Genomic DNA, 12,755 nt, shown 5'->3' with positions numbered 1-12,755 from the left:
TCTTGCCCCTAATCCAGCATCACACATATCATATATCAGAAAGGAGCTTTGTCTTACCTATGACTACAAGTTTTGTCCCGCTGCCGAAATTCAGTCTTTCATTATTCACACTGCTTTACAGCTGCAGGAAAACCTCTGCTCTACTCTCAGTCCTCTGAGCCAAACCTGCTGACTAACCCTCCCTTCATATAGTACCAGCACAAGAAGAAACACAAAGTACATTAATTTACAACCCCCTAAAAACCAGTGAACAAACCTGTAGGAGAACATCACCACATCTGTGTGTCTAAGCAGGTGAGATCAGCCTCAGAAATACCTCTTTTGCTTCAGGCTTAGGTGAGTTGGTTGTTGTAGCTTTCACCATTTATTTGGAGTGCATTTATCTATTTATCTAGGAGCATTATTAGAAAAAAAATCCCATATGCAGACAATTTTCTTTCTGCTTATTCTTAACTAAACAGCCTCATTTCCTTAATTTCTTCCCTTGCTTTCAAAATAATGAATATGTTTTCTCTTGTAAAATAAATGTGAGGGTTTTATTATGTTTTGAAGAGTTTATAATATGTAACACAGCATCCTAGACCATTGCCCCCATGGTAGCAGTTCCTAAACTTCCCTCCCTTTCTCCCTCCCTGGAATGAAGTCTCTGCTTTTATTCTGTCTGTTCTCTCAGCTATGATTATTAAACTGATCTGTACAATTTATTATGGTCAATGAGGGATCAGTGTATTGATTTTCACCAGCTCAGGTGCCTTAGATTCACACTGGATTTCAAAAAACATGCTGATTATTGATTTTTTAATAGAAGGAATAAGTTTAATAACAATTATAGTAACTTTTATTATATATAATAGATATTTTTATATAATAAATAAATATTATATATATAACATATATATATAATGTATATTATAGATATATTTTATATATATAGAATAATCTATAGTAAATTTTGTAATAATTTTACTCTGTAGTGGAACTGTATGGCACAAAAAGCCTGAGATAGCAATTCTTCCAGAAGCAATACAATGAGGAGACCACTGTCATTTAGCAAAAGCTTAGGAACAGTCTTGTGTTCTGGCTGTGGAGATATCAGTCTATTTTGTGGAAAGAAACTTGCCCTGGGGAGCTTTCTTCTATAAGAAGAAGGAATTAAACAGCTGCAGAGAGCTGTTAGTGTTGCTTATGATAAAATTGAAGGGCTTCTCTTCCCCAGTTATCTGAAATAATACATACCTGTGTGTCTTGAAAAGATCCAAAGTAATTGGTTTTCTAGACCTGTCCAAAGTGTAAATGTAACTCAGCTCTTTCCAGACAGCCTTTCACTGACTCATTCCAATCACTTGCATCCCCAGGAGAACTAGTACAGGAGAGAACGGTTCTGCTTTGGGGAAATAGTGACTTTTGCAGATGTCAGTTTACTAAGGGAATGTACTTATGACATGCACATATTTTTTTAAGCCATTCCTCATCCCAATTCTTTCTATTGACAACTTTTTATTCACTAAAAACACATTAATTTTGTTCTCCAAAATGAAACGTGTGACTCTACCTACGGTATTAAACTTAGTCTATTCTCCAAAATAGACTGGGTTACTAGCACTGCAGGAAAATACCAGTTTAACAGAGAGAGAATAAGATTTAAATGAATTTCTCTAAAGAGGAAGCCTGGGATTTGAAGTGATCTCTAAAAGAAAAAAGAAACACACCAAAAAAATCTTACCTATTACTCTAAGTTTGGTGCCACTGCCGAAAACGATGTTGTCCACGGTAGCAAAGTGGTGTATCATAAGTTAAGCAAAGGGATGCACTGCAGTTAACTTTGGTGAGCAGAAGCTTAATCAGTGTCCACTGCATCTGGAATCCAAATGGTCCCTCAACCTCTCTCTGAAGGTCTTATACAGGAAACCAGCTTGAAATCTCATTCTATAATCTGTGGCATTTACAAAAGTGTTTCCCAGAGGTTTTTGATATTGTTATTGTCTACATTTCACCTCAAGCTGGTTTACAACTTTGCTCTGCTCTCCAAGTGATCTCATTGATGCTAAGTGCAATTCTACTTTGAAAATGTGAAAAACATTCAGATGTTCCCAAGGCAACAGAGGCTGTCATTGCCTAGAAATAAAAGTTCTCTCCATAGAATCATAGAATCAACCAGGTTGAAAGAGACCTCCAAGATCATCCACTCAAACCTATCCCCCAGCCCTATCTAGTCAATTAGACCATGGCACGAAGTGCCTCATCCAGGCTTTTCTTGAACAACTCCAATTAGAGAGTCCTGTCAGTCTTGTACATTGCAAAGACTTTCCTTCTGTAAGCTGTGAAGTTAACAATCAAATAATATTTCCTTTGTGATTGTCATAGTCATGTAGGTCATTTGCCTTTGTGGCACTGAACTAAATCAAATCCACTTCATGGAATCACAGAATTGCCTAGATTGGAAAACATCTTTAAGATCATCTTCAAGAGGGACAGGGATCTGATGGAGAAGGTCCAGCAGATGCTACAAGGATGATTAGGAGACTGGAACACTGCTTTATGAGGAGAGGCTGAGTGACATGGGGCTTTTCAGTCTGGAGAAGACTTAGAGGGGAGTTAATCAATGTTTATAAACGTCTGAGGGCTAGCCAGGAGAGGGAGGTGGAGGGGGTGGGAAGGCTCTGCTCACTTGCTCCCTGTGATAGGACAAGAAGCAATGGATGTAAGCTGCAGCACAGGAGGTTCCACCTCAATGTAAGGGGAACTTCTTTACTATAAGGGTCCCATATCACTGGAACAGGCTTCCCAGAGAGGTTGTGGAGTCTCCTTCTCTGGAGACTTTCAAGGCCCATTTAGATGCATTCCTCTGTGACCTTATCTAGATTGTATGGTCCTGCTCTGCAAGGAGTGTTGGCTTTCTATGATGTCTTTGGATCCCTTCCACCCCCTGACGTCCTGTGATCATTGAGTGCGATCATTAACTTAAGTGACAAGTCCTTGCTTAAACCATATCCCTAAGCACAACATCTATATGACTCTTGAACATCTCCAGAGATGGGGACTCCACCACCTCCTCAGGCAAGCCATTCTGATGCCTCATAACCCTTTCAATGAGGAAATTCTTCCTAACATCCAACCTAAACTTCCCTTGGTGCAACTTGAGGCCATTTCCTCTTGTATAATTTGTTGCTTGGTTGAGCAGACAGACCCCCACCTCTCTATAATCTTCTTTTGGGTAGCTGTGGAGAACAATGAGGTCTTCCCTGAGCCTTCTTTTCTCCAGGCTAAACAATTCCAGCTCTCCCACTGCTCCTCTTAACATTTGTTCTCTAGACCCTTCACTGTCTTCATTGCCCTCCTTTGGATGTGCTCCAGCACCTCAACATCCTTCTTGTAGTCAGGGCCCCAAAACTGAATACAGTATTCAAGATGCAGCCTCTGCAGCACTGAGTACAGCTCATCACATCCCTAATCCTGCTGGTCACATCATTTCTGATATAGGCCAGGATGCCTCTGGCCCTCTTGGCCAGCTGGGCACACTGCTGGTTCATGTTTAGCCAGCTATCAGTCAGCACCCTCAGGTCCCCCTCTGCTGAGCAGCTTTCCAGCCAGTCCTCTCTAAACCTGTAGCAGTGACAGAGGTGGTTGTGGCCAAAGTGCAGAATTCAGCATTTGGCCTTACTTGAACTCATACAACTATTTTTAGCTGTAGTTGTCCTGTATGTGCTTCACAATGGTACTCAGGATGATCTGCCCCGTGACCTGTCCTGGCACCAAAGTTAAATTTACAGGTCTGTAGTTTCCCAGATCCTCCTTCTGGCCCTGCTTGTAGATGGGTGTCACGTTGGCCAATTTCCAGTCTGCTGGGACCTCCCCTGTCACCCATGACTGATGAAAAATGTGGCTTGCTGAGCACTTTTGCCAACTTGCTCAAAATCCATCTGGTCCTGGAGACTTTTATACATCTACATGGTGCAGCAGGTTGCCAGTCAACTCTTCCTGAATTGTGGATTTGTCTTCCTTTCAATGGCAGGCCAACTGTATTGAATAGTCTTGCAGGATCCCATTCATTTTTTTTTTGATAGGTTAAAATTTAATTCACAGAATTAATTCAGGTAGCTGATGTCAGACAAACTTTTGATATGCATTAGGAAGAGCTGCAGTGGGACAATGCAGAGAAGGATTTAAAAACCCCTTTGTTCTCAGAGGCATGAGTCAGACAGTGAACACTGGAGGCTTATTTAGGAAAGAAAACTTCAACACATTTTATGTAGTGCCTCCAGGAGAGACCTGCTACATGTCAGAATTCCTTTTCTAACACTTCTATTACATTGACAAGGAACTATTTTGTAGTCCATTGCAAACATTACCACATCAGAAAGAAACTAATTATCTGCTTCATATACTCTGATAGGCCTTAGGTGCATCTGCAGTCCATCTGGTTAGCAGAAAATTGTGTCAGTGTTTTAGAATCTCCTGGCATTTTTTCTACAGAGGCCAGCCTCGTGTCTCAGACAATGACAGCAAATCCTAGCGTTACAGATCTGTCACGAAAAACTGAGACAGGACATGAGCACTCTGCTGCAGAATTCTGTGGCTGGCTGAACGCTCCCACAAGGCTTATAAACACAGAGGTTTTTGTAAAGGCCTCCTGGGAAATGTATCATTGTGTACCCCCTGTCCCCACAACGTTACATCCTCATACAAAAACAATCCCACTCATGCTTCTGTCCTCCTGGTTTTGTCACCCAGTCACCATGAGGGATTGCCACAGGCCACATCCTTCCTCTGTTGTTGCTGTTTCTGTGTGATAGTCCCATTACCTCTTAGTGTATCTGTTAACCCTGAATTTACAATCCTGGCATTTTCCCTCTACAGATGAAAAGGAATTGTTCTTTATTTTATTGCCTGCTTCTAAACACAGCTACTTTTTACTTGGTAACTTTGTGATGGTGTTCATACTGCATTCCTCCTTGCTCTTTTTTACTTCTGGCTTAGGATGTTAAACAGACCTCAAGCCCACAGCAGCTGGTTTGCATTTTGCTTAATGCAGACTAGTGTTTCTGTTTACAGCCTGGCCAGATCCCGAATATCCTCCTTGGTCTGAGCTGCACTTGTCACAATCGCTCTGAAAGAGAGGGAAGTAAGATGCTGTTTTCTGAAGTTTGTGTTCCTCTGAGTGTCCTGCTACAGGAAGCAGAAGTACAGGCTTCTCCCAAGTGCTTGTGATCATGAGTATGAACAGGTGTCATGTGGAGTAAAAGTGTGCCTTCCTTTTGGAGATTGTCTGAAGGTGGTAGGGACTGATGGTGATGGGTAACAGGATAGTTTTATCGCTCTCTTTTGCATATAACTAACCGGAGACACAGAACCCTATCTTTTACCCCTCATAGATTTGCCCAGGTATGACGTAGCTCCCAAGAGTGAGGTAGAGTGTACCAGCACAAACTCAGGCAATGCAGGGAAAGAGCAGCACACCAACAAACACAGCCCATCTCAGCCTAGCCTTCTCACACTACAGGTCAACATATAGTCAGCAACGTGACCAAGCACCTGCCGTAAGCATTCTGTTTCTATTGCTCTTTAATGGTTTTGCTTCAGTATGTCTTTCCATGTGAAATAAAAAAAGCAGAGGACAATCCTTTGAAATCAGTTCATCCCACTAGGAAAATCACAAATTATTTTTTCTTGGTTTCAGGTATCACAGAAGGATCTATCATTTCTCCTATGGCTTGTTCAGCTGGGAACCACCCTTAGCATCCCAGGGAAGGGAACGGGAAACCTAAATTAACCTGAAACATTTAGGACTAAGACACAGGACTACAGAAATCAAGATACTGAACAAGTGATCTTAGGTACTGCTCTATTCTACAACAACAAAACTGTGTGCTTAAGCCACTAATTATGGAAATGACTGCAGACATTTATCTTTGGTTAAATTGAGGGTTTTTTTTTGGAAATACATTTAGGATTTTGGTTTTCTGGCCCTGCATAAATAATGCTAGTAGTGGGATATTATTTGCCTGCCTTGGTCTTAGTCTACCTCTGATTTTAGCACTGCTTATTCAGGGTCTAAGGCTATTCTATTAAAATTAATTGAAGATTATTCTGTCTCCTTTTTCAGTCTACTCTTTCAGTAGTATCCTTACTTACAGTCTCTCTTCTATATGGTGTTTTAAACCAAGCAAATCACTTCGGTGTTCATGTTGAAGGAATATTCTCATGTGATGCTGACATCTCCTCAAGGCATGTTCGTAAGACAAGTTCCAGGTTGTGCCAGCAGGGACCAGCCTTGTCCCACTTTGTCCCTCTGTAACCTGTGGGAAGGAAAGGCCTTGCAGGCCATGAATGCAATTGAGTGAAATGGGAAAGAAGAGAGGAAAGACAGACACTTGATTTTTATTTCCATGTCAGAGATGGATTTGTAAAACTTCAGACGTTTCTTGAGGGAGGAAAATAAGAAGAAAAGGAATTTATGGGTTGAGATAAAGGCAGTTTGATAAAGCAGAAGTGAAGACTGCATGCAGAAGCAAAAGAAAACCAAAATGCTTCTTCTCTCCTTCCCATCTGCAGGCAGTGTTCAGCCACTTCCTGAGAGGGAGGGCCTCGGTGCATGCAGCTGCTGCTCCGGAAGGCAAATACTTTAATAACAAATGGCTGCTTTCCCCCTCCTTTCCCTTAGATTTTTCTTGCTGAACACATATGTTACAGAATATCCTTTAGGTCTGACTGGGTCAGCCATGCTCTCAACCTTTTGTCCAGCCCCAGCCTACTGCCCTTTGGAGCAGGATGAGATGAGCAGGCAGATTTGGAGAGACAGCCTTGCTGCTGTGCATGCACTGCCGACCTGTAGCTGAAACACCAGTGTGTTATCAACACCTTTTTAGCTACAAAGCACAGCAATATGAGAACAGCAGTGTGCCAGCAGTGTGCCCATGTGGCCAAGAGAGCCAATGGCATCCTGGCCTGGATCAGGAATCGTGTGGCCAGTAGGAAAATGGAGGTTATTCTTCCCCTGTACTCAGCACTGGTCAGGCCATACCTTGAGTACCGTGTCCAGTTTTGGGCCCCTCCATTCAAAAGAGATGTTGAGATACTGGAATGTGTCCCAAGAAGGGCAGCAAAGATGGTGAGGGGCCTGCAACACAAACCCTACGAGGAGAGGTTGAGGGAGCTGGGGGTGTGCAGCCTGGAGAAGAGGAGGCTCAGGGGGGACCTCATTGCTGTCTGCAACTATTTGAAAGGAGGCTGTAGCCAGGTGGGGTTGGTCTCTTCTCCCAGGCAACCAGCAACAGAACAAGGGGATATAGTCCCAAGTTGTGACGCAAGAGGTCTAGGCTGAATGTTAGGAGGAAGTTCTTGCCAGAGAGAGTCACTGGACACTGGAATGGGCTGCCCAGGGAGGTGGTGGAGTCGCTGTCCCTGGAGCTGTTCAAGGCAGGATTGGACGTGGCACTTGGTGCCATGGTCTGGCCTTGAGCTCTGTGGTAAAGGGTTGGACTTGATGATCTATGAGGTCTCTTCCAACCCTGATGATACTGTGAGACTGTGATACTGTGTCCCTGGAGGTGTTGAAGCAAAGCCTGGATGAGGCACTTAGTGCCATGGTCTAGTTGACTGGCTAGGGCTGGGTGCTAGGTTGGAGTGGATGATCTTGGAGGTCTCTTCCCACCTGGTTGATTCTGTGGTTCTGTGAACTGCGGTGGGGAAGTTAACTCCTGTGCGTGAACCCAGCACGGCGCTGTGAGGAGAGGCAGCGGCGAGCAGCTCAGCTCTGGGCGCTTGTTCGTTCGCTGGAGAAAAGGGGCTCCCAGCTCCGGAGCTCCTGAAGAGAGGAGGGGGTGCAGCAGGCTCGGGTTCCCTAGGTGCCTGAGTGCAGAGCCGGAGCAGCGGGAGGGGCTGCCGCGGACACCGCGCCGCGGGCGAGGCGAAGGCGGAGCGCGGCTGTGAGGAGAGGAGGCGGCGGCTGCCTGCTCGCTGGCAGGGGCGGGGGCAGAATGAGGCGGGCAGGTTACCCAAAGCCATGGTTACTGCTCGGACAACGGCCAGTACAAAAATAGTGGGCACCCAGACAGAGGCCGCGCACAAGCAGCTGGTTGGCAGCGAGTGCTGGAGCCTGGCACTCGATATGGAGGATGGCAGGGACAGCAGCTGTGTTAGGTGCGAGCCCATCAGAGACCTGATGACGGTGGTGGCTGAACTAAAAGAGGTGGAAAGACTAAGAACGATTAGAGACTGCGAAAGGGAAATTGACTATTTCCATAATCTAATCCCTACCAAACCTGAACTAGGTTTAACTCTTAGTGGAGCAGGGGGTCCAATATCCTCCCATCAGCAAGGCTCAGCCTCCATGTAGTAACCCACATGGGCAGGGTCAGTGGGAACAGGTCTCTGCCCGACGGAACAAATGCTGTGCTAGTTTGAGCCTAGCTGGGATATTTTGGTGAGAAGAGTTAGATTACAGGCTATGAAAAGGAAACAGTGGTGATGGCTACTTCACTCATAGGCTTGCTGAGATGTGCAACAACAAGAACATAAACATAGATAAGAGGGAGTCTGTCTCTGGGCTTTTGGGGCTGCACTTCTCTCTCTAGCCTGCCTGACTAATCCATCTGCTTCTTAGCCCTCCCTGGCCGACCCTCCAAACTACCTTGAGAGTAAGGCAAAGTCTACAGGTAAGGTAGGGGGGTGGGGAGAAGGTGGAAGGGTGGTTGGGAGCCCCTCCTGGGGACTCTGGTTTCTGGGAGGGCTGTTGTGCTCCTGTATTACCTTTTTAACTTGTATATTTCTGTCTGTGTTGTAAATATCTGCTTGGCTATTGTGCTAAACTGTAAATATAAAGCTTCAGTCAATTTCCAGATCGACTGAGCCTAGGCTGGGTGATTTTCTTAAGTCGGGGGGAGGGGGGCAGGGGGTAACACCCAAACCATCACAAATGCAAAGGGAACAAGTGCACTGCTTTAAGAAGCGCACTGCCTGCAGTGCACTTGCAGAATGGGTATGAGGCTCTGCAGGAGGAACAGGTCATCAGCAAGGATGAGGACTCAGAAAGCCCAGTAACAGCATCAAAGACAGGTTGCCTCGGGCCAGCCATCAAAACCAATCCTGAAAAGTAACCTGGAAGGGCCATTGTTATAGGACACTCCTACTAAAGGGAGCAGAGGGCCCAATCTGCAGACTGAACCCACTTCATAGAGAGGCCTGCTGCCTCCCTGGTGCTCAGGTAAGGGACATTGTAGGTAAAATTCCCAACCTTGTGAGTCCTTCAGACTACTACCCACTTCGGGTCTTTCAAGTGCAACAATGAGAGGCTCACGATCAGTTAAAAGAGACTTCAGGACCTTAGGACAACTGCTGAAGGGATCGGGAGCTCAAGATGTGTTCTCTGTCCCTCTAACATCAGTCATGGATGAGGGAACATTGAGAAAGAGCCAACAGCTCAATTCATGGCTCTGGGGCTGGTGTCATCTACAGGGGTTTGGATTCTGCAACCACAGCTCAGTTTACAAGGCACCAGAGCTGCAAACAACTAATAGGATGAACTTATTCCAGAGGGGGAAAAGGATCCTGGGGCAGGAATTGGTAGGGTTCATTGACAGGGCTTTGAACTAGATTTGAAGGGGGAAGAGGTTAATAGTCTCCTCCTGGCTGGTGACAAAGATTGGGGCAGCTCACCAGAGGCAGAGAGATGGAGAGCTAATGAGGGCCCTCAACTTGCTGCCCTGAAGTAAGCCAGGGATGATGCACCAGGACAATCTGAGGAAATCAAGGGGAATTGGCACAAGAGTAGCACAGGGCCAGCCCAGTTGAAGTGCCTCTATGCAAATGCATGGAACAAGTGCCTCTATGCAAATGCATGGATCTTGGGCAACAAACAGGATGAATTAAGGGCCACTGTGCTGCTGGGATGCCACAACATAGTGGCTATTATTGAAACTTTGTGGGATGATTCTGGTGGCAGGAATGTAGGATAGATAGGTACAAGCTCTTTAGGAAGGATAGGCAGTGTCTGTCCTTGTGGTCCCTTCCAGCCCTGACTGATTCTATGATTCTGTGATTTAACTCAAACTCAGCTAGACCCAACACACATCCAGATGCAGTAAAGCTATGCTATCCTATGTATGTGTATTTCCTTTATTTCCTTCCCTTCATTTCCCTTCTCTTCCAGCCTGTGCTTACTCAAGCTTCTTGTTAGGTGGTATTGTTTGCATGCAAGTTGTTCCACTAAAGTACAGTATTATTTCCCAAGTGTTCATCTTCTGCTCCCAAGCCCATGTCTGTACTGGATGATTAACACAAGGTTATCTGTATTCCTAAGTCCGTTCTTGTTTCACATCAAGCCTAAGAACAACAGCTGTGGTGGAAAACATCCTCTGTTTAACACCTTCATTCATGATTTGGATGGTGAGGCATAGTATATTGTCAGTAACTTCACAGGCAACATCAAACTGGGAGGAGTTGTTGTTACATCACAGGGGTGTGCTCCCATCCAGAAGAACCTTGACAGGCTGGAGAAATGGGACAATTCACAAATTGCATTGGTTTGGAAGGGACCCTCAAAGGTTATCTTATCCAACTGCCCTGCAGTCAGCAGTGACATCTCCAACTAGATGAGGCTGCCCAGGGTCACATCCAGTCTGATCTTGAATGTCTCCAGGGATGCAGCCTCAACAGCATCCCTGGGCAACCTGCTCCAGTATTTTATCACTATCTCTGTGAAGAACTTCATCCTAACGTCTGCCCCAAATCTACTCTGCTCCAGTTTCAAACCATTGCCCCTTGTCCTATCACCACAAGCCTTTCTAAACAGTCCCTCCTCAGTCTCCCTGGAGGTCCCCTTCAGATATTGAAATGCACCTCTAAGGTCTCCCCAGAACCTTCTCCAGGCTGAATAACCTCATGAAATTCAACAAAGTCCTGCACCCAGAGAGGAATAAACTCATGAATCAATAGATATAACTCATGAATCAATATATATAAACTCATGAAAGCAACGTGTCTGAAAAGCAGTCTGGCATAGAAGTGTCTTACTGCTGAACATCTCAAACACGTTTTGCTGTAGCTATAGATCCCTTGCCACCTTCTAAAGTAGGAGGCAAAAGAAGAGTAAATATAGTGGCAGGGAGTGTGACAAGAAGAGTAGGTGTATTGTAAGAAACTTCACTTCGCAGGGCCACTTCAACCTGGCAAAAGAAGCACTGCATAGGAAAAACATGAACCTCAGAGCTGGAATAGAGAACATTGCAGAACATCAGGATGGCAATGACCTCTAGAGATCCCTGTAGTTTTCTGCTCCCACCTGGAAACTGCACAGCTGTGATCAGTCAATAGGTAGCTCATTAATTTCAGGAATGTTGAAGGCTACTGATAAGTTTGTTTTCACAGGGCATTAAAATAGCATTTGGCACTTGGAACTAAAAATGCTAAGGAGTGAAGTAGAAAAGGATCCTTCTTCTGTGTCTAGAGCTAATAAACTTTATTTTTCGTTTTTATGCAAGAGAACTGAGCTAGGACTATTATGATTTTTAGGATCTGGTAATTCATTAAAAGAGAATAAAAACAAACTTGAAAAAAAATCACCCAAAAGTCTCTCCCATAGTTGTCACCACGGTGATTACATTCCTTAATGATTCCAGCATTAACTACTTTTCCACAGGGCATTTGGATCACCATTCATGTCTCTATATAAGATCAGAGGCTAAAGAAAATAAGGAACTTAATGTGTCTCTGCTATGTGAGGGACAATGCTTTCTTGGTGCTTCCCTGCCGTGTGTTTGTAGTCTGATACTAAAACCAAGTAGATCATGGACCTGAGAGTGTTCTGAGGAGCAGATGAGTGCTCCCTGGGAGCAATGAATGATTTGTTATATCCGTTGTGGAGCAGCTCCTGGAGTCTAAAGAATATTGACTATCAGCATGTACCAAGGAGTGGTAGAATCATAGAATCAACCAGGTTGGAAGAGACCTCCAAGATCATCCAGTCCAACCTATTCCCCAGCCCTATCCAGTCAACTAGACCATGGCACTAAGTGCCTCATCCAGGCTTTTCCTGAAATGTGTATGAAATTCTTTCAGAAATGTCTTTGGAGGACTGGAGTAGGTCTGGGATGAAATTAGATTTATCCTCTTCAGAGCCTCTGATTAATCCACCATTACAATGAACCTGAGTTTCTGTCATGCATCCATATTTCCCTAGACTTTGATGAAAAGGTAAGTCCTAGGTTATGTGATAAGAACAGGAACACAGACAGGGAATGGCAAGTGGGGGAACTGTTAGTACCCTGCCCTCACTTTCCCCAGGCCCATAACGGGAAAGCAGCTACTTCGTCAAAAGCTCACCTCTGTAAGCAATGAAGACAAAGGCACAGTGGGAGGCAGTTTCTGCCTTCAGCTGTCTCTGAAATGAGATCACCAGGTGATGGCACCTTTTTGTGGTATTCTTTCTCTGCCCGTTCTGTGAAGAGGTGCCTTGGTCCAGCTCTTAACTGTATGCATTTCTGTGGCAAGGCAGAGAAAGATCCTTCAGTAAGGCAGTGAGTGGAGCAGGTGGACAAAAAGTGGTGCAAAGCACACTGTCGGTTGTAAAGCTGCCAAGGAGTTAACCCTTCCACAGCGGAAGCTACACCTAGTCCCACCTGTACCCATGCCGTCCTTATGTCCCTAATCAGAGGCTGGGCTCTGCTCCTACAGCAGTCAATCTCTTCTTGGGTACATCTCCTTTTGGGTTGACCATCACAATGTGGAAGAACCTAGATCTCTTGTTTTGTCTTTTCTCT

General features: G+C 44.9%; 1 gene segment (V, D, J or C); it reads right to left on the bottom strand.

Moving 5' to 3' along the window:
* Positions 1-12,755, bottom strand: part of LOC135182062 (T-cell receptor beta-2 chain C region-like) — a 31,883-nt gene that overhangs the window by 6,232 nt on the left and 12,896 nt on the right. Inside the window, 2 exon segments of the C gene segment in view lie at positions 1,724-1,770; positions 2,869-2,877. Coding sequence covers positions 1,724-1,770; positions 2,869-2,877 — 56 coding nt within the window.

The sequence above is a fragment of the Pogoniulus pusillus genome, chromosome 15, assembly GCF_015220805.1.
Source record: "Pogoniulus pusillus isolate bPogPus1 chromosome 15, bPogPus1.pri, whole genome shotgun sequence".
Classification (NCBI taxonomy): Eukaryota; Metazoa; Chordata; class Aves; order Piciformes; family Lybiidae; genus Pogoniulus; species Pogoniulus pusillus.
This window is presented reverse-complemented; position numbering and strand designations above follow the sequence as displayed.